General features: G+C 43.3%; 1 protein-coding gene across 3 annotated transcripts in view; it reads left to right on the forward strand.

Annotated features, from left to right (window-relative positions):
- The first annotated feature begins 19,289 nt into the window (after positions 1–19,289).
- Positions 19,290–23,528, forward strand: part of NBAS (NBAS subunit of NRZ tethering complex) — a 316,983-nt gene continuing 312,744 nt past the window's right edge. For 2 of the 3 annotated variants that reach the window (XM_072767683.1, XM_072767684.1), the window contains exons 1-2: positions 19,290–19,633; positions 22,587–22,641. In XM_072767683.1, the coding sequence (XP_072623784.1) occupies positions 19,517–19,633; positions 22,587–22,641 (172 nt within the window). In that variant the 5' untranslated portion in view covers positions 19,290–19,516. Of the gene's footprint in view, positions 19,634–20,720; positions 20,781–22,586; positions 22,642–23,528 lie in introns of those variants that run through there. The other variant, XM_072767686.1, reaches the window with a different exon arrangement.

Raw genomic sequence — 23,528 nt, forward strand, 5'->3', positions numbered from 1 at the left:
CAGAAAGGAACAGAGATGAAACATTCATTGGTATAGATTTGGTGTAATGAATCATTCAGAAAAGTTTTTCAAATGATCTAGAATACAGCGATAAGCAACCATTTGTGGCTCTAAGGAGGAGACATTTTGGCCTGGGTTGTGAAGGCACCATTGAAAACGATCCTTGAATACATGGTCATTTCCTGCCAACCAAAAATAAGAATGAAAGGGGAACCTAGGTAGTTCAGTTGGTTAAGCGTCTGCCTTCAGCTCAGGTCATGATTTCAGGTCCTGGGATGGAGCCCCTGCCTTAGGCTCCCTGCTGAATCTGGGATAGCCATGTGATTTGTGTTGACCACACATTAGGCTTCTCCTTCTTCCTCTGGCCTTCCTCCACCCCTTCCCACCCCCCCCCCTCTCTCTCTCTCTCTCTCTCATATTCTTTCTTAAATAAATGAAATCTTTTTAAAAAAGAATGAAATGTGCATATACAGTGGAGGAAGTGGCCATGAATCTAAACTACGAAATATAAGCCAAATCAGGTTTTACTTTGTCCTTTCGATTGACACCCAACCCTCTCCCCAGGCCCCATTGTGGTTCCTGATAAAGATAAAGCAAAATGCCTAGTTCCTAAGGATCCAGCCCCCAAGGAGACAGAAGCAGTGGAGAAGTTGTTTTAATGCAAAAGAAGTCGATCAGAAAATGAAATATTTTCATTATATAAACTCAAATCCTTTCTCATATGACACAAACCTACCCATCATTCCATATAAGAAACCACAAGCTTCTGCTTTCTCAAACGTTGCCCAGGGAGTTTGCCCTCATACCCACACGCTCAGAGAAGAGAGGACTCTAGAGTATTTGGCTCTGGATCCTGAATCCCACTATCACTAAACCTGATGTGGCCAAACTTCCATCAGGAAACTCCCTTCCCTTTGATGCAGCTCATTTGGTAAGGCTCCTGAATCCACCCTCTTTAGGATGGCATACACCAGACCCTCCATATCCAGTCTACTGCTTCCTTTGATCTTATTTATGTAGAATTCCTTGCATACACCAGAATGCCTCTTACTGCTGTGCATTTTCTTTTTTTTTTTTTCTAAAATTTTTTTTTTTTTTTTTGAGAGAGAGAAAGAGCACGTGTGTTTGTGTTTTCACCCAGGCTGGGGGAAGGACAGAGGGAGAGAGAGAGCAGACTTCCTATTAATCAGGGAGCCCAACATAGGGCTTGAACCCAGGATCCCAAGATTGTGACATGAGCCATAGACAGATGCTAAACCTACTGAGCCACTCAGGCATCCCCGCTGTATATTTTCTTTTTTTTTTTTTTTTTTAATTTTTTTTTTTTTTTGTATTTATTTATGATAGTCACACAGAGAGAGAGAGAGAGAGAGGCAGAGACATAGGCAGAGGGAGAAGCAGGCTCCATGCACCGGGAGCCCGACGTGGGATTCGATCCCGGGGCTCCAGGATTGTGCCTTGGGCTAAAGGCAGGCGCTAAACCGCTGAGCCACCCAGGGATCCCCCCCGCTGTATATTTTCTTATGCTGCTTCCTCTCCCTAGAATAACCTTTCCTTTTTAGTTTCAGTTACCTGTGGCTGTGTAACATCCACTCTAAAATTAATACAACAATCAATGTAGTTGCTCATGATTCTATGAGCTGCCTTCAGCTGGTGTCTGGCTGGGCTAGAAGTTCTGAGAAGACTTGATTGCCATGTGTGGTGTGATGGTGCTCCCATATATGGACTCCTCTCCACAGGCCAGCTTGGATCTTTCACAGCAAAATTAGTCCCAGTAATACAGACTTCCTACATGGTAGCTGGCCTTACCTTACCCTGTGTTCTAAAAACAGCAAGCAGAGGCTGCTTATTTCTTAAGTCAGCCTGGGAAGTAGTAAATATCAACATGTGTCGCTTTTGTCACATTCTGTTGGTCAACACAAATCACATGGCCAGCCCAGATTCATAAAAAGGGGAAATCGGCTGGATCCGTAGGGACTAGGCAGCTGGCTTTATCTGCAAACTCTTTGCCAATCACTGCATCAGAAGTTAGAGCCTATTTCCCCTTTTTATGAATCTGGGCTGGCCATGTGACTTGTGTTGACCAACACTGCAAACTAGCAGTATTTGCTAGTGGGAATTGGCATTAAACAGGATTTGCTGCTAGGTGCTAGCTTAGCTAACTTTCGGTAATAACAGGAGTCTGCTGAGAAGATAGGTGTGGTTATACTACAGCAAATGCTGCTAGTTTGCCCTGGTGTTTCTCTTTTTCTTTAAATTTCTGACTCTTCGCTGGACACTTGGCTGCCCAGAACAAGGACTCCTCAGCCTCCCTGGAGCTTAGATGTGACCATATGCTTGTGTTCTGGCCAATGGCATATACACAAAAGTGTCCTTACAGGAGGTGGTACATTCTTCTTGCTCTTCTTCCTTCCTGTTGGCTGGACTGGGGACTCAATGGCTGGGGTTTGAGCAGCCATACTGAACCATGAGGAGAGAGTCACATATTGAAGTTGTCAGCATGAAAAGAGAGAAGTATCTTGAGTCCCTAGGAAGGAGCACCAAACTAGCCAAAACCGTGACTCTAGATTTCTTACATGGGAGAGAAATAAACATCTAACTCATTTGTTTTCGGTTCTTTGTTCCTCATGGCCAAAGCCAATCCTAACTGATATATCCCCATTAGGTATCTCTTGCCACAAACAAGTTGCCCCATAATCTAGTGACTTGAAACTGTAAACATTTATTATCACTCACAGTTTGTGTAGAACAGAAATTCAGCAACACTATGGCTGGGCACGTCTGCTGGGAGTCATTCTTGCTACTGGAGTCCGTCTGCTGGCGGGGATAGCAATCATCTGAGGGAGGCTCAGAGATTGCTCCCTCCCTCAGAGAGAGCGAGGCTCATTTTGTAAAGGTAGCTCACCCTCATGACTGTGTGGCAATTAGCAGGAGGCTTCTGTTCTCCACGTAGACCTCTTCCATGACTTCTTAGATGTTCTCATGTTATGGCTGCTGATGCGCAACCCCTCAACCCTACTCCCTTGCCACCATAACAAGGGGTCCTAGAGAACAGGATAGAGTGAGTGATATCTTTCATGGGCTAACCATCAAAGTCACACAGTCAATTCTGCAGTGTCTTATTGGCCACAAAGGCCTGTTCAGCGTGGAAACACAAAGAGGTATGAGTACCAGTAGATAAGGATCATTTGGGGGCCATCTTAGAGGCTGGCTACCACACCCCTTGCTCTCCTAACAGCCCCCTGACTTGTTCAAGTGGCGGGTAGTAATCCCTCAAAATCAGGAAACAATATATTCATACAGCACCCTCTGGGACAGATCATATTCCTTTTCGACCAGCCATTGTTGGCATTAAATTTGTTGGCCTTACCTTACCCTGTTTTTCTCAATTTACCCGACTCAGAAAGCAGTTTGGAGACAAGGAGCCTCACAGTTAAACATCCTCTTTTTTTTTTTTTTTTCCCTCTGAATTTCCTACAGCTTCTAAGCTGAGCAACAATCATTGAATTTTACGCTTTTGTCAAAATAAGCTGTCAGAAACTGGTCCAGATCTATTAGAATGCAACATCATTCTCGCTGCCCCAGCATTCACCTTATGGTGCAGGGACCAGAGGGGGCCTGGCAAACAGACATAAATCCAGAGATCTATAATTCTCTATCCCCTGAAGAAGTGGCCATAAAGTCCATCACTCCAGATATATGGGAAAAGGGAGACAAAGGACAACCTGGATGCGTTTCAGAGGGACTGTAAAACAGAAAAAGAGATCTCACTAGCTGTGTCGGCCTCATTATAAGCCAGCCAGGCAGGGACGTGATTTATGGTTGAGCGCAGCCTGGCCGGGAGCCATGAATGTCACTCTCTCGCCCAAGCCCGCCATCTTGAGTGCTCATCGACCCTTTTAGTGATGCTGATGGCTCTTGGGGAGATGGCGCTGCACGTGGAGCCCGAGCAAGAGAACATGGCCCGGTGGTTGTGGGTGTTTAAGAACAGACCACACCAGAAAAATGTTCTCAGTCCCGCTGCCCAGAATCTGCCGGGACCCCTGAGTTCCATTACCTACAGAAGAGAGCCATTTGGCATCTGCACACAGGCTTCAGGCTTGCTTTTTTCAGTCTCCCTCCCTGTGTCCTTGCTTCCCTGCACCTCCTTCCTGCCGGTGAAACTGATCACAGGTTTTCTTGTTAACAAGGTCTGCGATTTCTCTTTGAAGCCGGCTGAAACAAGACAATGCTCTATATTTTAAAGAAGCAGGGGCATTAAGAAAGATGGCCAAGAATTCTTCAAAATGCCTGGAGAAAATAATTGTGAATATGGAAATTTATACTACCTGGTCATGGGTTCCTGTGATATTACAATAATAAGACTGGGAATTCATGGAGGCTGCTTCAAGTGTAGCCCTGAATAGTGATGTGCCACTTACTTTGGCTGCATAACAAATTACCCCAAAATGTAGTGGCATAAAATATCCATTTATTATGCTCATAGATTTTGTGGGTAAAGAACCTGTGCAGAGCACAGCAGGAATGACTTACCTCTTCCTCAATACCTGTCTCTTCAATGGAAAGTCTCGAAGACTAGGCATTGGAACCATCTGAAGTTTCCTTTACTCACATGACATAATTGATGCTCCCGTGTCACTGACACCCTGGCAGGGGCTTATGGCCAGCTGTGACCTCTCCATGTGACTTGGACTTGCTCACAACATAATGGTTATATTCCAAAGGCAACACCCTAAGGACCAGGAAATCTTTAATGACCAAGCTTCTGAAGTTGAGCACTATCACTTCCTTCCCATTCTATTAATTGAGGCACTTACAGAGATCTGTCCAGGTTTAAGGGGAATTCTAGATACTATCACCTGAAGCATGAATAGCAACATTTTATTAAAGAAAAGCATGTGGGACAGGGTATAAATTTGTGTGGCCATGTATTAGAGTTCTCCAGGGAACGGAATCAAAAGTATATATATATACCTTTATATATATATATAATATATATTATACATATATATATACTTAGATATATATATTTAGATATTTAAGAAATTAGCTCATGCAGTTACAGAGCCTGGTAAGTCCAAAGTCCACATGATGAGTTATCAGACCAGAGAACAAAAACTGCTGATAATGTATTTGAGGTCTAAGATTGTCTGCTGGCAAAATTTCCTATTGCTTGGGGGGAGGTCAGCCTTGTGTTCTGTTAAGGCCTTCCACTGATTCAATGAGGCCCAACTTTACCCAGACAAGTTGATGCATAAAATTAAGGATTGAAAATCCACACCTTGTCAACTTGGCCCCCATATGTATCTTCTTAAACTATACTTAATCGCCAAAGGCAATGACAGGGTCACACTCCCAGCTAACATGGTACAACTATCCTGTGTACAACTGAAAACTCACTAAACCTTTCCCCTGATGAGGATGCAAAGTCCTTGCATGATGTTTACTCTTCTGGATATCTTGTAACTTGAATGCCATGTTGTAAAGTTAATTAACAATACTTAAATACTAGGACATAAGATAAATATGTAAAGGGACAAGAGAGGAAAGGAAATAAAGATATTTGCTTGGCATGTGTATATATAACACACACAAATTCATAACAAAATAGGGAAGAAATACTCATGACAATTGTCCCATTTCTGAAACTGGTCACATGGTCATAGCTATTATTTACAACTACCTTCTTCTACTACCTATTCCATAGTTCCCTGCCCTGTGCCTCATGCCATCATTGCCACAAAATCCTACTGGTTACATGGACAAGCCCTCTTCCCTGTGGAGGCAACTACATAAGGGCATGGATAAAAGGAGGCTGGGATTATCAGAAGGCATTTTTGGAGATGAGCTCCTATACCTGAAAATAAGAAATATTTATCCATTCTTCAGATGTCAAGTTGAAATCATAAAATGGATACAAATAAGGTTACAGCATTTGGACCTAGGCTAAATGAGGGAGGACTATGGAAATCAGATGAAGAAGATTGGTTAAATCTGGTAGATCAGTTGTTCCCAGACCTCGGTGTGCATCAGAATCACCTGGGAAGCTTGCTAAAATGCAGACATGGGGCCCTCCTCCCCAGAGTTTCTGATTCCGTAGGTCTGGGGTCAATAGTCCTCTCATTTGCATTTCTCACAAGTTCCCAGGTGATGCTGATGCTGCTGGTCTGGGGGACTACAGTTTGAGAGCCACTGTTGTGGGCAAAGCAGATTTAAAGCAAGCAGGGCAGTGACATGATCAGATTTTCATTTTATACAACTTTTTCTGGTGGTCTTATGAAGAATATATTTTTAGAGGCACCACTAACATGTTTCCCCAGTAGGCACACATAAGATGCAACTGAACCTTGTACCAGGACAATGAATGAATGTCAGACAGGAAGGGACAGATAAGAACAATATCGTTAAACTGGCAGTGTTAGATTTGATTGGGGGCAGGACGGCAAGTAGAGGAAGGGGAATAAATGAGAGAGGAAGAAAGGCATTGGTACTCTTCCCAAGCTTCCAGTGAGATAACTGGGTGAATGGTATTAGCATCAATTGAGAAAAAAAATTAAAGGTGAGGCAGCAGGTAGGCAAACAAGTCCATTCCTTTTGGATGCTGCCAGTTACCTCTTGGAACCTCTCTACAGGGCTTGTCTTTCCAGTAGCGTAGCCTGGCCTTCTTGGCAGCTTCCTCTAAGAGGGAGAAAGCAGAGGCTGTGACGGCTTAAAGTCTAGGCTCAGATGTAAGAACAGTCATGCACAGACCCAGCTCAGATTCAAGAATAGGGAACATACAGGTCATGCATTCATTCGAGGTATTATATCCCCCCATGGAAGGACTGAAAGATTTGAGGTCCTTTGGCCTATACTTCTTTTCGATTTATAGGTTCTGATTGAAAATGGGCAGAATTCCAGATACCTGGGTGGCTCAGTGGTTGAGTATCTGCTTCGGGCTCAGGGCATGGTCCTGGGGTCCCGGGGTCCCGGGATCAAGCACACACTGGACTCCCTGCAGACAGCCTGCTTCTCTCTCTGCCTATGTCTCTACCTCTCTCTGTGTGTCTCTCATGAATAAATAAATAGAACCTTTAAAAAAAAAGAAAAGAAAGTGAGCAGAATTCTATACCTGCTCTTTTCCCACCCCAGCCTCCATCCCCCCAATTTTTATTTGAGAAATCTTACCTAATGAAGTCCTAAGGCCAACAGAGTATGTGCTATGCCCTAACTGCTTGTTTAGAAGCAATTTTTCACCTGCACATTTATACTCAATCGATTATAGGCCACTGATCTTTAAACTCAAGTAGATCAAAATTACTCTGGGGAGCTCTTTCAACTACAGATCCTCAATCTAGCCATCAGGAATTTTGATTGCTCACATCCAAAGTAGAGTCCAGGAATGTGCATTTAAACACGTTTTGATATATGTGGACATCCCTGGACCATATATGTAGAAAGGTGATTTTAGAATTGATAGGGTTTTTTTTTTTTTTTTTTTTTAGAGCTTATCTACTTGGTCATGTTGATTTCATGGCTTTATTCTTAGATGTCTACTTTATTATTTATTTTATTCACATTTTTTTTCTCACTTCTTGAATTGTCAAAGATAAAACAAGTCAGACACTAGTTAAAATGGTAAGGACAGGTTTTATTTTTATTTTTTATTTTTTACTTTTTTTCTAAAGATTTTTAAAAAAATTTATTCATGAGAGACACACAGAGAGAGGCAGAGATATAGGCAGAGGGAGAAGTAGGCTCCATGCAGGGAGCCTGATGCGGGACTGGATCCTAGGATCCTGGGGCACGTCCTGAACTGAAGGCAGATGCTCAACCACTGAAGCATCCAGGAGTCTTTGGGCATTTTTAAAGGAAAATCAGAGAAGAGGGAAGGGAACCAGTGGAAGGTTGAGCAAAGTCAAGGAAGTGAAAAATTAATGAGGGTTGGTCAGCGTGAATGCATGTTAGGCCATCTGTGTTATGAGCTGGCAATTATGGAAGTTAGGATTCTATCTCACCCCTAATCTCCCTGCACAGAGATTTCAGAGACAGAGGTCCTATCCTTCCTGAGGATTACATTTCAAAGGAAAGTTTTCAGGTCCTTGAGAAAGACACTCCCAAGTTGCAGGAGATACATATACATCTCAGAGGGACAGAAGGATTCACAACTGTAAACCCATTGTAGGGAATGAGATAGGGTGGTCAGGGGCTATCCCAGGTGTTGGCTAGAATAGTTCTAGATTTTTCAAAGGGGCACTTTGGGAGAGGAGGGGCACTACGACCAGCCTAGGGATGTATCTTGAGCTGTTAGAAACTTCTTTTAGTGTTTAAGCCTTTCAGTGGTGGGGGAAGGGGGTGGGCAAGATCATTTGTGCTGAGAATCCATGTTTTAATAGACCAAGAAGATGACTCAAAGGAGGCGCCTGGCTGGGTCAGTCGGAGGAGCATGTGACTCAGAGGAGATGGTCTAGAGTTTGGTCAAGGAGAGAATTTCTGTCAGAACAATACCTTACTTTAGGTCTTTCTACTTTAGTTAGGAAATCAAGCACAGATAGATTCAATAATGTGTGCAAAGCAATAGTAGAACTAGTCAGAAGAGCTGTGATTCAAACAGAAGTTTTTCAGAATCTAGAGCCTATGGACGCCTGGGTGACTCAGTGGTTGAGCATTTGCCTTTGGTGCAGGTTGTGATCCCAGGTCCCTGGGACCAAGTACCCGCATCCAGCTGCCTGTAGGGATGCCTTCTCCTTCTGCCTGTGTATCTGCCTCTCTCTGTGTCTCAATGAATAAATAAATAAAATCTTTATTTTTTAAAGATTATTTATTAATGAGATACAGAGAGAGGGAGAGAGAGGCAGAGACACAGGCAGAGGGAGAAGCAGGCTCTATGCAGGGAGCCCGACGTGGGACTCGATCCCAGGTCTCCAGGACCATGCCCTGGGCTGAAGGCGGTGCTAAACCGCTGAGCCACCCAGGCTGCCCAAATAAATTAAAAAAAAATCTAGAGTCTATGCCAGAGGTAGAGAAGGGACTGAAAGATTGTACAAGTCAAAATCCACTGGAGTAGAAGAGATGCCACTCCATAAATGTGCATTCACTGCAAAACTATTGAGTTTTATTTCACAGGTTCAATGTCAGTTCCAGAGCAATTTCTAGCATATCAGTATATTGAACTTACACATACTGTTTTCTGGGATGCCTGGGTTGCTCAGTGGTTAAGTGTCTGCCTTTAGCTCAGGGTGTGATCCTGGAGTCGTGGATCGAGTTCCACATCGGGCTCCCTGCATGGAGCCTGCTTCTCCCTCTGCCTGTGTCTCTGCCTCTCTCTCTCTCTCTCATGAATAAATAAATAAAATCTTAAAAAAAAAAACCAACATACTGTTTTATTCCTTAGTGACCTAACTTTGGTCAAGATTTGTGTCTCCTCTTAAATGCCTTTTTCTTGGTTAATTCCTTTAGGACTCAATTAGGTTGCAAAGCTTCTTTTAAAATTATTAATCTCGGGATCCCTGGGTGGCGCAGCGGTTTGGCGCCTGCCTTTGGCCCAGGGCGCGATCCTGGAGACCCGGGATCGAATCCCACATCAGGCTCCCGGCGCATGGAGCCTGCTTCTCCCTCTGCCTGTGTCTCTGCCTCTCTCTCTTTCTCTCTGTATGACTATCATAAATAAATAAAATTAAAAAAAATAAAATTATTAATCTCAGGTCTATATCAGAACCTAACAATTTAAACTTTAAAAACTTTGGGTGTTTAACATCGGATACATATTTTTATCTAAAGAGAAACCAAAAAGAATGATAAGGACTTCACCAGGAAACAGTTCACTGCATGAAATTCCAGTGAAGAGCTAACATCATTAAAATTGGGAGACATTTAATAATTCTACCTCAAATAGTTCTTAATCTTTGGTGTTTAATTTAGCTTTATGAGAATGTCTGATCCTGATGTAATAGCTTCTAAAAAGTTAGTGCTTTGCTGTACCAAACACATTATTAATTCCTCATCGGCTTTATTGAATCCTTGTTCTGTTGGTTAATATTCCCATGGTAGGTTTCCATTAGTGGAAACTCAAGGACAGACTAGACTTGACCATAATTTCAATACAACTATAGAAAAATATATAGTTAATGTATGGGGTCTCTATTGAGAGAATTTTTCCTTGAGAAGATTACTATTTTATTGGAGGAAATGAATGATTTTTTAAAATTTACAGTTTCTCTTTTTAAGCAAAAAAGGGTTAATCTCTAATAGCGGGAACATGAATAATTCATGCAGTCAAGAAAAATGTATTCAGGGCCAACCTTCAAGCTGGGTTTAGGGAGATTAAAAAGCCATTGTTCCTGTCCACAAAAAATTACAGTATTTTGGTTTTGTTGTTGCCTTTTGAATTCTTGAATTATTGGTGTTATTTGAAACTCCCTAGGTATCCCCAGTCTGTAGACAGGAATAGTAGTCATCATCGTAGCATAAAACACTGTAATTTCACTGGTCTTGCTCCTAGTTAGTGACATAGGACCCCCAGTCATTGGTAAACTCCCCTAGGAAATATTTCTGGGGAGCCCCAAAGGTGTGTTATACATATTGGCAAACAAATCCATTTCTTTTGGATGCTGCCAGTTGTCTCACTTTGGAACTACTGTTGAGCTGCTATCTGTGGTCTGTGCATCTGAGCTGCAGGGCTATTTGTGGCAAAGCTGGGGAGAATGCCTTGCCCCATTGGGTTTCCCTCTGTGAGGTTCAGAGAATTTCATTTTGGATAATTTGTCAGACAAGTTGTCCTGAAAGACTCTTACAAACACGGAGAGTGCTAAAAATATGAAATATATAAAAGCAGAAACACAACTTTTTTTTTTTTCAGAAACACAACTTTTTTTTTTAATTTTTATTTATTTATGATAGTCACACACACACACACAGAGAGAGAGAGAGAGAGAGAGAGAGAGAGGCAGAGACACAGGCAGAGGGAGAAGCAGGCTCCATGCACTGGGAGCCCGACATGGGATTCGATCCCGGGTCTCCAGGATCGCGCCCTGGGCCAAAGGCAGGTGCCAAACCGCTGCGCCACCCAGGGATCCCATAGAAACACAACTTTTAAAACAAATTGATGAGTTGGTCAGAATGTAAAGGAAAACTTGAGTCTTGTCAACAACCAGGAGAATCCATGGAAGAAGCAGTGAAGCTACCAGCCCCCTTAGGGATGAGTTTTGATTTCAGGGTAGATGATAAAGGCGTTGTAGGATGGAGAGACTGGGGTCAAGGCCTCAGATTTGCAAAGGGAGGAGAGTTGGAGCACCACTGATCAACCTACAAAAATTAGGATCCATGATGAGCACCACTGTTAACATAAAATCTCCTAAAACAGAGATGGTAGCAAATAAACTTGTCTGTTCAGCCTGGAATTTGAATGGCTAGAAAAATGCCCTTTGAGAATTTGTGACCATGGCCTGCCTGAATTTACAGTATTTATAACATCTGAAATAATTTAGTCTTAATTAGAAGGGGGATCCAAGTCTCACAAGTGCCTTGCAAAAGTGAAAGCAAGTCTTTCCAGGGGAAGGGACCATCCATCTAAGCCAGACCTCTAAAACTGCTCACAGAATGGATTCCAATTACACAATAACACACACACACACAGGCACACCCAGTGCATAAAAAAACAAGTCACCATGAGCAAGAGTCAGCAGGAAATTTTTAAGAAAGTCCTTAAAGACTTTAAACATTAGAAATATCAGGTAGAGAAATACAAATTATGTTTGATGTATTTCTAAAAGTAGGAATGGGAACGTAAGAAGTAACAAAGTAACAACATGGCCAGCATACTTGATTTTAAAAAAATGACTTCCAGAAATAAGATATCTGTAATAATTGATATTAAAAACCTGATGGGAAGATTATAGGCAGATAAACCTGAAAAGTGATCTAGAGTCAACTGAAAGAGCTGAAGAAATTATACTGACTACAGATCAGAAACACAAAGAGATACAAGCTGTACCTCTTTGTGAGGGAGGCTGTGACAAACGGTGGCTACAAAGTCCATCATGGCTCTAGGGACAATGGTGCACAGGCAATATTTGAAGATATAGTGATTATTTCCTAGAAGTGATTGAAACAAGTGAAAGAGGCAAGGAAGACATGATAACCCAAACTTCTGAAATTACTCTTTATAAGACAAGGTTAGATGGGCAGGGGGTATGTTTTGTGTGCTTGGCATATGTGTGGATGCACGTGTGTGTGTGTGTGTGTGTGTGTGTGTGTGTGTGTGTGTCGGTGTGAGTGATGGGCAGCCCAGGTGGCCCAGTGGTTTAGCGCCACCTTCAACCCAGGTCGTGATCCTGAGATCCTGGGATGGGGTCCCACATCAGGCTCCCTGTAGGGAACCTATTTCTCTCTCTGCTTGTGTCTCTGCCTCTCTGTGTGTCTCTCATGAATAAATAAGTAAAATCTTAAAAAAAAAAATATGTGTGAGTGATGTTAGCTTCATAATTATTGTACCACCTTACTCCAGTGGGAGGATTTTCTCTTTATTCTGGTCTATTTTTGCTTATTTATTCTGTGTTTCCCTGCCTCAAATTGATAGTTTAAAATTTTTCCTTTATTCCATTCTCTGGTTTGGAAGACATGTCATATATTTCTTTCTTTTAGGGAAATATATAATAACAGTATGTTTTTCTATCAAAATCTGGAGTTACTTAGTATCAAATCCTGCTCCCAAATCAGAAAGGACCTTATTACACTCTTTATTGGACTCTTTCCCCCCATATCCCTTGTTTGCAGTATGTAAAATTGCAGATTTCTCTGTTTCTCAATCTTTTATTATGAAAGTGTTCATATATAGCACAGTTGAAAGAATTTTATGCTGAACACTCATGCACCCACCACTGAGAATCTATCATTAGTATTTTCTACTCTCGTTTTATCACATCTTTCTGTTTATTCATCCTCAATCCATCCATTAATTCATCTTATTTTTTGATGCTTCCAAGTATATCATATATCATCTACCTTTGTTTTTAAACCAAATGAAACAAAATAGCTAGTCTTACTAGTAAGCCAATATTGACTAATTTACCAAGGCAAATTAATTTATCTAAATTAAATACATTTAATTTACTAATTAAAAAATGTTATTATTTATTGATTTATTACCAGTGTATTTGCTTGCCTCTCACACTTGCTGCTTACATTTGCATTTGTCACTGCATGTGCTCCTGGTAAGGCCTATTCCCCGGTGGTTGTTCCATATGATTTGTGAGCGGGGAAGATGAGGGGGAAATGGCCTGTGTGAATTGTGCAGAGCAAATCAGAGGAAAGGAGATCTAAGTAAGGGGCTGGAGTTTTTTTTCTTAACTAATACCATCCATGAACTTTATGATGTCTATGTGGCTGCCAAGAGATGTTATGGCAAACTTAGAATATTTATAGAATTGAGTGGGGTTCTCCAGGTTTTCTGGAGCAAATAAGATGTTTTGAGTTGCTCTGAATATTATTTTATTATTACGACTACCATTCTCTTCACAAAGAGCTAGTTTACCACTCAACCAAGTACAAATGTATGACACCTATAACAGGTAGCATTTAAGTGCCCAAATTCAGGGAATCCGGGGGCGGGGGGTGCTCAGTTGATTAAGAGTCTGCCTCCAGCTGGGATCATGATCTTGGAGTCCTATGATTGGGCCCCTTCTGGGGTTGGCGGCTCCCTGCTCAGGGGGGAGTCTGCTTCTCCCCCTTCCTCTGCCTGTCCCCCTTCTCCTCTGTATTCACTCTCTCAAATAAATAAAATCTTTTAAAAAGTCCAAATTCAATTTTATTACGCAATTTCAAATTAAAAGTGGAAGCAGCTTCATATGATGTATTAATCTCTTTAGTTTTTAATATGCAGAAGCATAAAGGGTTAAATGCTGAATCATTAATGGCTTTTGGATTAATAGGCTTTTTAGCTGATAGAAGATAAAACACAGAGCTCCTACAAAATGAACCTACCATTTTAATGATAGCTCTACATGGAAGAATTAAGAGGAGAAAAATGATTCCCTTATGTAAGATATTGTTAAGTAATTTTTGTTTGGTTCGAAGGTAGAAATATCTATGGCCACCAGCAAAGTGAAGGAGAATTATAGTTTAGTTCATTTGAGGTATAATGATATGATGTGAGGATAGGAAGAAATGAACATTTTTTTCCTTTCCCCTCATTTAGGCTTATAAAGACATCAAATTACTTCTTTTTTTTTTTCACCCTCAAATTATTTCTATTTAAAATTACTATTTTTGGAATTGTCTCAATTTTTATTTCAGTCATTTCTTTAAGCAGTTCAGAGTTACTATTTCTGTTGGTTATTTGGAAAGTAAATTTTCCTTTTGAGAGTAACTTATTCATGACTTAAACTATCTTTAAACCAGGCCTGGACTCTCAGCTAACTTTGATGACCGTGGTAGCATGTGGCAACCAAACTCTAATGTATAATATATTTAATTTCCTCCTTGACAGAACAGGCTGACAATACTGCCATTCCACATGTTGGTACTTGCTGTCATCCAAAACAGTTCATTTCCACTTTCAACCAACTAAGCGTTCCATCTATATTCTCAGTGACAGGCTATCACGTGAGGAAAAGAGCTCAGGATCAGGACCCTGAGGAAGGGTGTTTGAATTTTGGCTCTATTGTGACCTGGGGTGGCTCCAAGCTTCAGTTTTCAGTGAGGTCAAAAGAGTTGGATAAGCCATGAATACTATCAATCTATTAATGTGATAATACCATTTATGTATATGTATTATTAACTAATAAGTCCGAAGCAACATTGCAGAGATCTATACACTATAGATTGTAAATTAGGTAAATTTGCAAAATCTATTGGTAGAAATGTTGACAGAGGAGTGGTTTGAATGCATTGAAATTCAACTCAAGTTAGCTCAAGGTGAATGCACTGGCTCACTTAACTAGAACACAGAAGCAAACAGATGCCATTTGTTTCAGGTGTGTTAATATCAAATGACGTCTTTATCTCCTCTCTTTTTTTTTTTTCATTCTCATTGGCTTCATTCTCTTTCCGTGCAGATAGGGTTCCATATATGGTGGGTAAGACGGCTGCTAAAACTCCCAATTTGTGTTTTTTGAACCTTGTGATCCAAAAAGGAACAGTGCTTTTTCCTCCACTTCCATCTTAAAATCAATCAATCCATACATCCATCTATCCCAGGGAAGAATTCTCCACCTAATACCTGAGGTCAAGGACTAGGGGCTTAGTGGGCAGATTTAAATCAAGGAGAAAGAGTTTGGGGGTTGGCAGCCCCACTACAATTACATGAGTGGAGCAAAGGAAAAGCAATTGAAACAGTTCTCCAAAAGCTAATGGTCTGCTCAGGCAAAGACGGTCACTGTCACTCCATCCTGATCCTTCCACTCAGCTCAACTTTGATTTGAACTTTGATCACTTCTCCGCCTTTCTCATCCACCCTAGGGTCTGATGCTCTCCATTTGGAGCTCTTCTCAGGACATATCTATCCTTTCTACCTTCATTTCTTTTTATGGTCATTTCACCATCTTCTTTTGCCAGGAACTCTTCCAGATTTTAAATAGTAGCAAAGAGGTCTTCATAATCTGCCTATCTATCTGCTTAGAGCATCTCTGGGAGTAGAATTTTCCTTCTGGAGATTGCTCCAAGTTGAACATACATATAGTGTAGTTTCAGCCTGTGCTTTTCATTTCTTTAGAATAGAATCTCCCATAGATCAGTCAGGCATGGCCTTATGCTTCCTGTTCTGTTGCATACACAGCAGGTAGGACAGGGGTGAGGCTAGAAAAAGCAATTATCATAGTGGGATGATGCTAAAAGGAAAATGTTTTTTTGGGATACATTTGTATCTGTCCCTTTCACATACCAGCTGAGAAGGAAGCACCTGTGTCACCTTGGCCAGTTACCTCCTGGATGTTTGTGTGCTGATCCCCTGAAGGCAGGAAAGGGCATGGATGAAGCAGTAATGCAATCTCAATCCCTAAGATTCTTGGATGAGGGGTGCCTGGGTGCCTGGGTGGCTTGGTGGTTGGGCCTCTGCCTTTGGTTCAGGGCGTGATCCTGGGGTTCTGGGATCGAGTCCACATTGGGCTCCCTGCATGGAGCCTGCTTCTCCCTCTGCCTCTCTCTCTCTGTGTCTCATGAATAAATAAAATCTTTAAAAAAAATTCTTGGATGAGAATAGGGAGGAATGGAGGGGACCAAGGACTGAGGTTGGTGTGTAGGCCTGGGAGAGGGCAGGACCATGGCCTTGCAACTCCAGGGCCCCCCCTTACAGTATATATCAAGTGAATGGCATTCTTAACTCTTCAAATTCTACTGCGTGCAATGTTTGCGTGCAAATGCCTGGTGTCCGCAATTGAGAAGTTGATAAAAAGACACAGCTGCCCTGAGAAGTACTTTGGGCAAAGTTTTTAACTTATTCAAGATATATTTTGTCCTGTGCTGGGTGCCAGATGCTGTTGTATTTTCAGGGGATATAGCAGGTATGTATGTGGCATTTGGGAGGTAATAGAAAAATACTAGTATTGGTCTCTGCCCCTGGTTCCTGGCACAGAGCTCCTCCTAACATCCTTGTAATTCCCTAAGTGATACTAGGAGTATCTCTTGTTCTAATATTTGTCTTTAACCCCGTGCCTGACACAGGACTCCTAAAACCTTCATAAACTCCTAAGTGATATGAGCATTAGGAGCGTCGTTTGTTTTAACAAAGTGACTCTGAATGGGCTCCTGGGTGACTCCTTGATGGCAGCTGGTCATGGGAAAGACCAAGCCATGATTAGAAGCTTGGAATTTTCAGCCCCATCCTCCAACCTCCAGAGAGAGGAGATGAGCTGGAAATGGAATTAATAATTGATCATGCTTAAGTGGAGAGGCCTGTGTAAAAATCTCAATAGTCGGCGGGGTTTGGAGAGCTTCCAGGCTAGTGAATACAACCACAGTAGTAGGATGATGCACCCCAACTCCACAGGACCAGAACCCTAGGAACCCTCCCAGACCTTGCTCTTTATCTGGTTGTTCATCGTATTCTTTATCATATTCTATAATAATCTGGTAAACATAAGTGTTTTCTTGAGGTCTGTGAGGTGCTCTAGCAAATTAATCGAACCTAAGAAGAGGAATCTTTGGAATATGATCTAGAGCTGGTTGGTCAGAAGCACAGGTGATAAGATGCTCCAGTGGCACGATTGGTTAGTGTGTGCTACTTGCACAGAAACACCTGGGCTTTCCACTGGCATCTGAAGTGTATGTGTGGGAGTGTGTGTGTAGGGGGGCAGTCTTGTGAGATTGAGCCCTTAACCTGTGGAGTCTGATGCTATCTCTGGAAGAGTGTTGAATTCTTGGACATTTTGTTGGTGTCTGAGAATTACTTGATGGTGTGGGAAAAAACCTCCACACATTTGGTAACCAGAAGTGTCAGAAATGTTTTTTGTGAGTAGGAGGCTTACAGGGGAAAAAAACACGTAGCAGGGAAGAGCTGGATTTTCCCTGCACAGGTGGAAAGCTGAGTGTTTCCTATTGTAGCATCTGTATGTATATTGCGGTGCGCTGTATCTTGGTGGAATTCACATTTTAGTGAATAGGGACAGACAATATAACAAAACATACATTACATAATGTTTTGGGTGATCAGACTTATGGAAAAAAAAACCAGAAGGTAAGGGGGATCTGGAGATCTGGGGTTCGGGAAGCTGGTTAAAAAATTAGAAATAAGCAGTCAGGGTAGGCTTCAGAGAGAAGGTGACATTCGAACAAAACCTTGGAAATGAGTGAAAGAGAAAAGTATTTGGTAGAAAGCCTTCCAAACAGAGGGAACAGTCCTTGCAAAGTCCCTGAAGTCGAAGTGTGTTTGGCCTGTTCAGAAAGAGCAAGGTCAGCGTGGCTGAAAGTGGTGGGAAGAGGGGTGAGGAGGAAGGCGAGTGGCACATGATGTAGGCAGGCTTTGAGGTCATTTCAACTTTGAAAGAAATGAAAACCCTGGGCTTCGGTCTGAGGCTTTTAATTGCATTACTGTCTAATGCAGCTTAGTGGATATTACGCAATATAATTCCTGCAAGAAATCTTCAGTATTTGTGTTCCTTTTGAATATGACACAGTGCTAACTCCTTGTACACTGTATAGTCATTAGGGCTAAGATAGACTGCCTACATAGGGCTTTCCACATAGAGGCACTTGTTAAATGAACAAATGAACAAATGAGGCTAGTATTTTAGCTCCTTCCAATTAGGTCCTCAACATATTATTTCCAGTTTATTGCCTCCATAACCTTTCCCCACTTGGGTTCTATCCTGCTGTCTGCTCTTTTGACTATATATTTTTCTGCCTGTCTTTGCTCACCCCATTTCCCCTTACTTGTGTCGTACTCCCCAAACCTTCTCCGCCTGATTCAAATCCTACTTCATGTTAAAGACCAAGGACAACCGCTACTCCTCCAGGAAGCTGCTCCAGACCCTGTGACCTTCATTTCCTTTTCCGAACTCCTATAACTTCATTCCTCTGACACCTCTCACTGGCTTCATCTATTGATTTGCGTAATTTTGGGTATTTATTTAAAAACTGCTGCTCGGGCAGCCCCGGTGGCTCAGCGGTTTAGTGCCACCTCCGGCCCAGGGAGTGATCCTGGAGTCCTGGGATCGAGTCCTATGTCCGGCTCCCTGCATGGAGCTTGCTTCTCCCTCTGCCTGTCTCTGCCTCTCTCTCTCTGTGTCCCTCATGAATAAATAAATAAAATCTTGAGAAAAAAAAAAAAGCCGCTGCTCTGTACTCTCTGTGTTTCTAACACGGATGCTAGTATTTCAGAGAAATGCTTTTTGCTATTTCTGCTTTAGAACCTGGCTGGAACATGAAAGGTCCAGACATGGCTCATCTCATGCAAATTAATAAGCAAAGGGGTGAAAGGCGAAAGATTTATACGATCAGAAGAGACTCCTAACTCTGGGAAATGAACAAGGGGTGGTGGAAAGGGAAGTGTGTGTGGGGGGCGGTTGGGGTCACTGGGTGACGGGCACTGAGGGGGGCACCTGATGGGATGAGCACTGGGTGATATGCTATATGTTGGCGAACTGAACTCCAATAAAAAGCAATTAAAAAAATAAGATGAATTTAGTAAAAAAAAAAAAATAAAAAATAAATGAGCAAGGGGTGCTCCGGGGACCAGGACCTAAGGTGGTGCAGCCCTGACAAGCAATCAGCACTCTACTTCCCACTTTTTCTTAATATATATATATTTTAAGACTATTCATGAGAAACAGAGAGAGAGAGGTAGAGACACAGGCAGAGGGAGAAGCAGGCTCCATGCAGGGAGCCTGACGCGGGACTCGATCCTATGACTCCAGGCGGCGCTAAACCGCTGCGCCTCCCGGGCTGCCCACATCCCGCTCTTTAAAGGGTTAATCCAGCATTCCTTTCCCACGCCCACCTAGCCCCGCCCCCTCCCCGCGATCCAAACGCGGCCGCGGCCTGGGAGGTTTGACCCTTCCGGGACGCCGTAGAGGCCCAGCCCCGGCGGCTCGGGTCCCGGGCGAACATGGCGGCCCCCGAGTCAGCGCCGGCCGCGAGTCCAGCCACCGCGGAGGGCGAGGAGGAGACGATTCTTTACGACTTGTTGGTCAACACCGAGTGGCCCTCGGAGACAGAAGTTCAGGTGAGCAGGCCCCTGCGGAGCCGCGGCTGGCTCGGCAGGGCGCGGGCTGCCGGCGGGGCACAGCCGCGTCGCTGGAGCCACGTAGGCTCGCGGAGCCGGGGTGGGAGGGGGAGCCGGGCTCCGCCGCTTGGGCCGTCGCCTTGGCAACCGCGCGGCGGGCCAGCGGGGGGCTGGGTCCCCGGAGTCGGGGCGGCCTGGGATCCCCGCGGGGCCCCGAGTCGGCGGCGGGGGGAGCATCGCGGGCCGCCCGGCTCGGTGCCCGCCTTGGACGCCGGGACCCCGCTGCCGGCCGGGGTGGTCCTGTGGGCGGCCCGGGACGCGCCCGCACCGCCCCGCACCGCGCCCGGCCCCGCACCGCGCCCGGCCCCGCGCGCTGCCCCGACGCGGCGCTTACCGCGGGGTCGCCCGCCTGCGCCGCGGAGGCTGCTGCTCGCGTGTGTCGGCGCGGCCCCGAGCTGTGCGGGCGGGCGCGGGGGCGGGGGCGGGGGCGGGACCGCTGCGGCGGCGGGGGCAGCCCCGGGAAGCCTCCGCGGCTCCGTGGCAGGCGCGGGGACGGCGGCTGCACCACGCGCCACGCGCGCGACCCGCGAGGGCGAGCAGCCGCCGGCCTGGGGTGGGCCGGGCGTCCCGCCGAGGACCCGGGGGGTTCTGCGGGTGGTGACCTTGACGCGACCTTCGGGCTCTTGGGCGTCCCGGGCGGAGGGGCCTCCCGGCGCAGGCCGAGCGGCGGGAACCCGGAGTCCACATTTATGCACCGTGTGTTTACCCAGGGCCTGTCACCGTTTTATTTATTTTGTATCTTATTTTATTTTTTTAAATAAATTTATTTTTACTGGTCTTCAATTTACCAACATACAGAAAAACACCCAGTGCTCATCCCGTCAAGTGCCCCCCTCAGTGCCTGTCACCCATTCACCCGCACCCCCCGCCCACTTCCCCTTCCACCACCCCTGGTTCGTTTCCCAGAGTTAGGAGTCTCTCATGTTTTGTCTTCTTTGATATTTTCACTCATTTTCTCTCCTTTCCCCTTTATTCACTTTCACTATTTCTTATATTCCCCCAAATGAATGGAACCATATAATGTTTGTTCTCCGACGGACTTCACGCAGCATAATACCCTCCAGTTCCATCCACATCGAAGCCAGTGGTGGGTATTTGTCAGTAAAGATCAAGGTGTCCTGACCTACGAATTTTGTTTTTTTTCTACAACATCTTTCCTGGAGAAACTGCTCATTATCCTATCTATAAAGTTTGTAGTTCTTCTTCTTCTTCCTTTTTTTTTTTTTTTTTTTTAAAGATTTTATCTATTCATTCATGAGAGACACAGAAAGAGAGAGAGAGGCAGAGGAGAAGCAGGCTCCATGCAGGGAGCCCGACGTGGGACTGGATCCTGGGACTCGATCCTGGGACTGGATCCTGGGACTCCAGGATCACACCCCGGGCTGCAGGCGGCGCTAAACCGCTGCACCCCCAGGGCTGCCCTGTAGTTAGTTCTTCTTAAACCTCCTTCCCATTGCAGTTTTTGCTTGTCTTGAATAATGTATTTTTTTTTTTTAGGCTGTACAGTACTGTTTTTCAAGTACTGTTTTTCTTGAACACTGTGAATATTGTAGGGGTATGTAGCCAGGAGGCTGTTGTTGCTGCTGTTGGTGGGGAAAAAAGGATGCACATTCATTCCTTAGCACCCACTGGTTAATTACAGGAATGTCAGAATGCTTCACATTATAAATTTATTTTTTTTTTTAAAAAAAGCACAGCATCAACTTACATTGAAACTTCAAAGGACTTTTTTTTGTTTTGTTCTATTGATTTCACCTGCCCGACTTCAAACTCTTGGAGGGCGATTACATCTGATTCATCTTTATAACCTTCCCCAGGACCAAACTGTATCTTACTGCTGAGGGGATAATCAATTCATGTTTGTGGAATGAAAGACCTCTTCTGTGTTTTTAAGCCGTATCTGTGTGCACTAACTGTATGTCTGTGCTCCTCTCTTAACAGCACATTAGGACATCTTATTCATTTTTTTTTTTAAAGATTTATTTTTATTTATTTATGTTAGAGAGAGAGAGACAGACAGAGGGAGAAGCAGGCTCCATGCCAGGAGCCCGACGTGGGATTCCATCCCGGGTCTCCAGGATCACACCCTGGGCCAAAGGCAGGAGCAAAACCGCTGAGCCACCCAGGGATCCCCACATCTTATTCATTATTTGTAGTGCCTGCAATTGATGAGCTTAGTTTTTGATCTGTACTTAGGAACTATTTAATATAGATACCAGTTGGATATGAGTATGTGTGTTAGTAGCATTTTCTCTGTGGATATACAACAAATACTCAAGTTTGCCTCCAAGTATGAGTTTATTGATCCATATGAACAGTTTTCCTGCAGGAAAAACTTATTTTAGGCCTCTGTGACCCACCCAAGTAGACTGCTGACCTGGCAACGAATATATGGATCTTTGTCCTTGACGGCTTCTGTCTTTGTACTGGTGTTTTGATGTTTGGTGTTTGAGTTTCCACCTTCAATCCTTGTCCTTCCCTGCAAAATTTGACCTGACAAATGCCTGTAACTCTACCATGCTTACTTTTGCTCTCACTGTTTTCAGTCCTGCTTCTACTTTTGTTTCTAAACAGTGGTTTTTAAATGCTGGCAACTTGTACTCTGCACTGGGTATTAGCAAAGAAATAGAACTTTACGGGGATCCCTGGGTGGCGCAGCGGTTTGGCGCCTGCCTTTGGCCCAGGGCACGATCCTGGAGACTCGGGATCGAATCCCACATCAGGCTCCCGGTGCATGGAGCCTGCTTCTCCCTCTGCCTATGTCTCTGCCTCTCTCTCTCTCTCACTGTGTGCCTATCATAAATAAATAAAAAAATTAAAAAAAAAATAGAACTTTACGTATTGTGTATTACTAGAAAATTCTCAAATGTAATATTCATTTTTCCAATTACAGTCTAGAGGCAACCGAAAACATGGTGCATCCTTTATCATCACAAAAGCAATTAGAGGTAAGTATAGCTTATTTATTTTTCTCCATATAATGATATAGTTAAATAACTTTTTCCATCTCATTTATGACTTTACTGTTTTAGGAATTTTAAAATGTTCTTTAGACTTACAGAGCCTGATAAAAGTGAATAGCATACATGAATTTAATTGTATTAAATTATATATGTCATTTTATTAAATATATGTATATATATATGATATATGGATATATATGTATAATCTTAATTATGTGTACATATGAGATATGTGGCTCTATATGTGTATATACAGATTTATGTGTATGTATGTATATGCACACTTTTGTAATGCAGCTTAAAGTATGGCTTAAGTTTAGCCATTATGGATGTGTTCAAGAAGAAATGAAAATCAAACTCAATATGAGTCTCAGAATCTGGACATTGAAAGGGAAAAGACTGACAGGCTTTCTAAGTGGTTTATGTGATGTTCCAGCGACACTGGTCAGAGTTATTCAGATAAAAAATTTGATTAACCAGAGCGTTCATGTAACTCCTGAGCGTTTGCATATGGGCGCACAGTATTTGAGTAAGGCTTGAGCACTGTCTGCATTAAACGGGTGCTCTGAGAACTTGATGTATATTTATTGATCTAATCCTTTACTAGACCAGCAAGGCAGGTGCTGTTATGACTTCATGTTTTTAAATGAGGACACTTGTCCAAGGTCATTCATTTGGAATTTGACTGCATGTCTTTCTGGCACCAAAGCTCATCCTTGTAATAGTGGTGAATTTGAGTTACTCACACAGAGAGGAATTCAGTTTCAAAGGAGTTGACTACTTGAAATTAACTATAATTTTATGTTACAAGCACTAGCATATTTCAGTTTTCATTGTGACAAATGTTTTGAAATTTTCATAACTTAGTAAAT

This window comes from Vulpes vulpes, chromosome 8 (assembly GCF_048418805.1).
Source record: "Vulpes vulpes isolate BD-2025 chromosome 8, VulVul3, whole genome shotgun sequence".
Lineage (NCBI taxonomy): Eukaryota > Metazoa > Chordata > Mammalia > Carnivora > Canidae > Vulpes > Vulpes vulpes.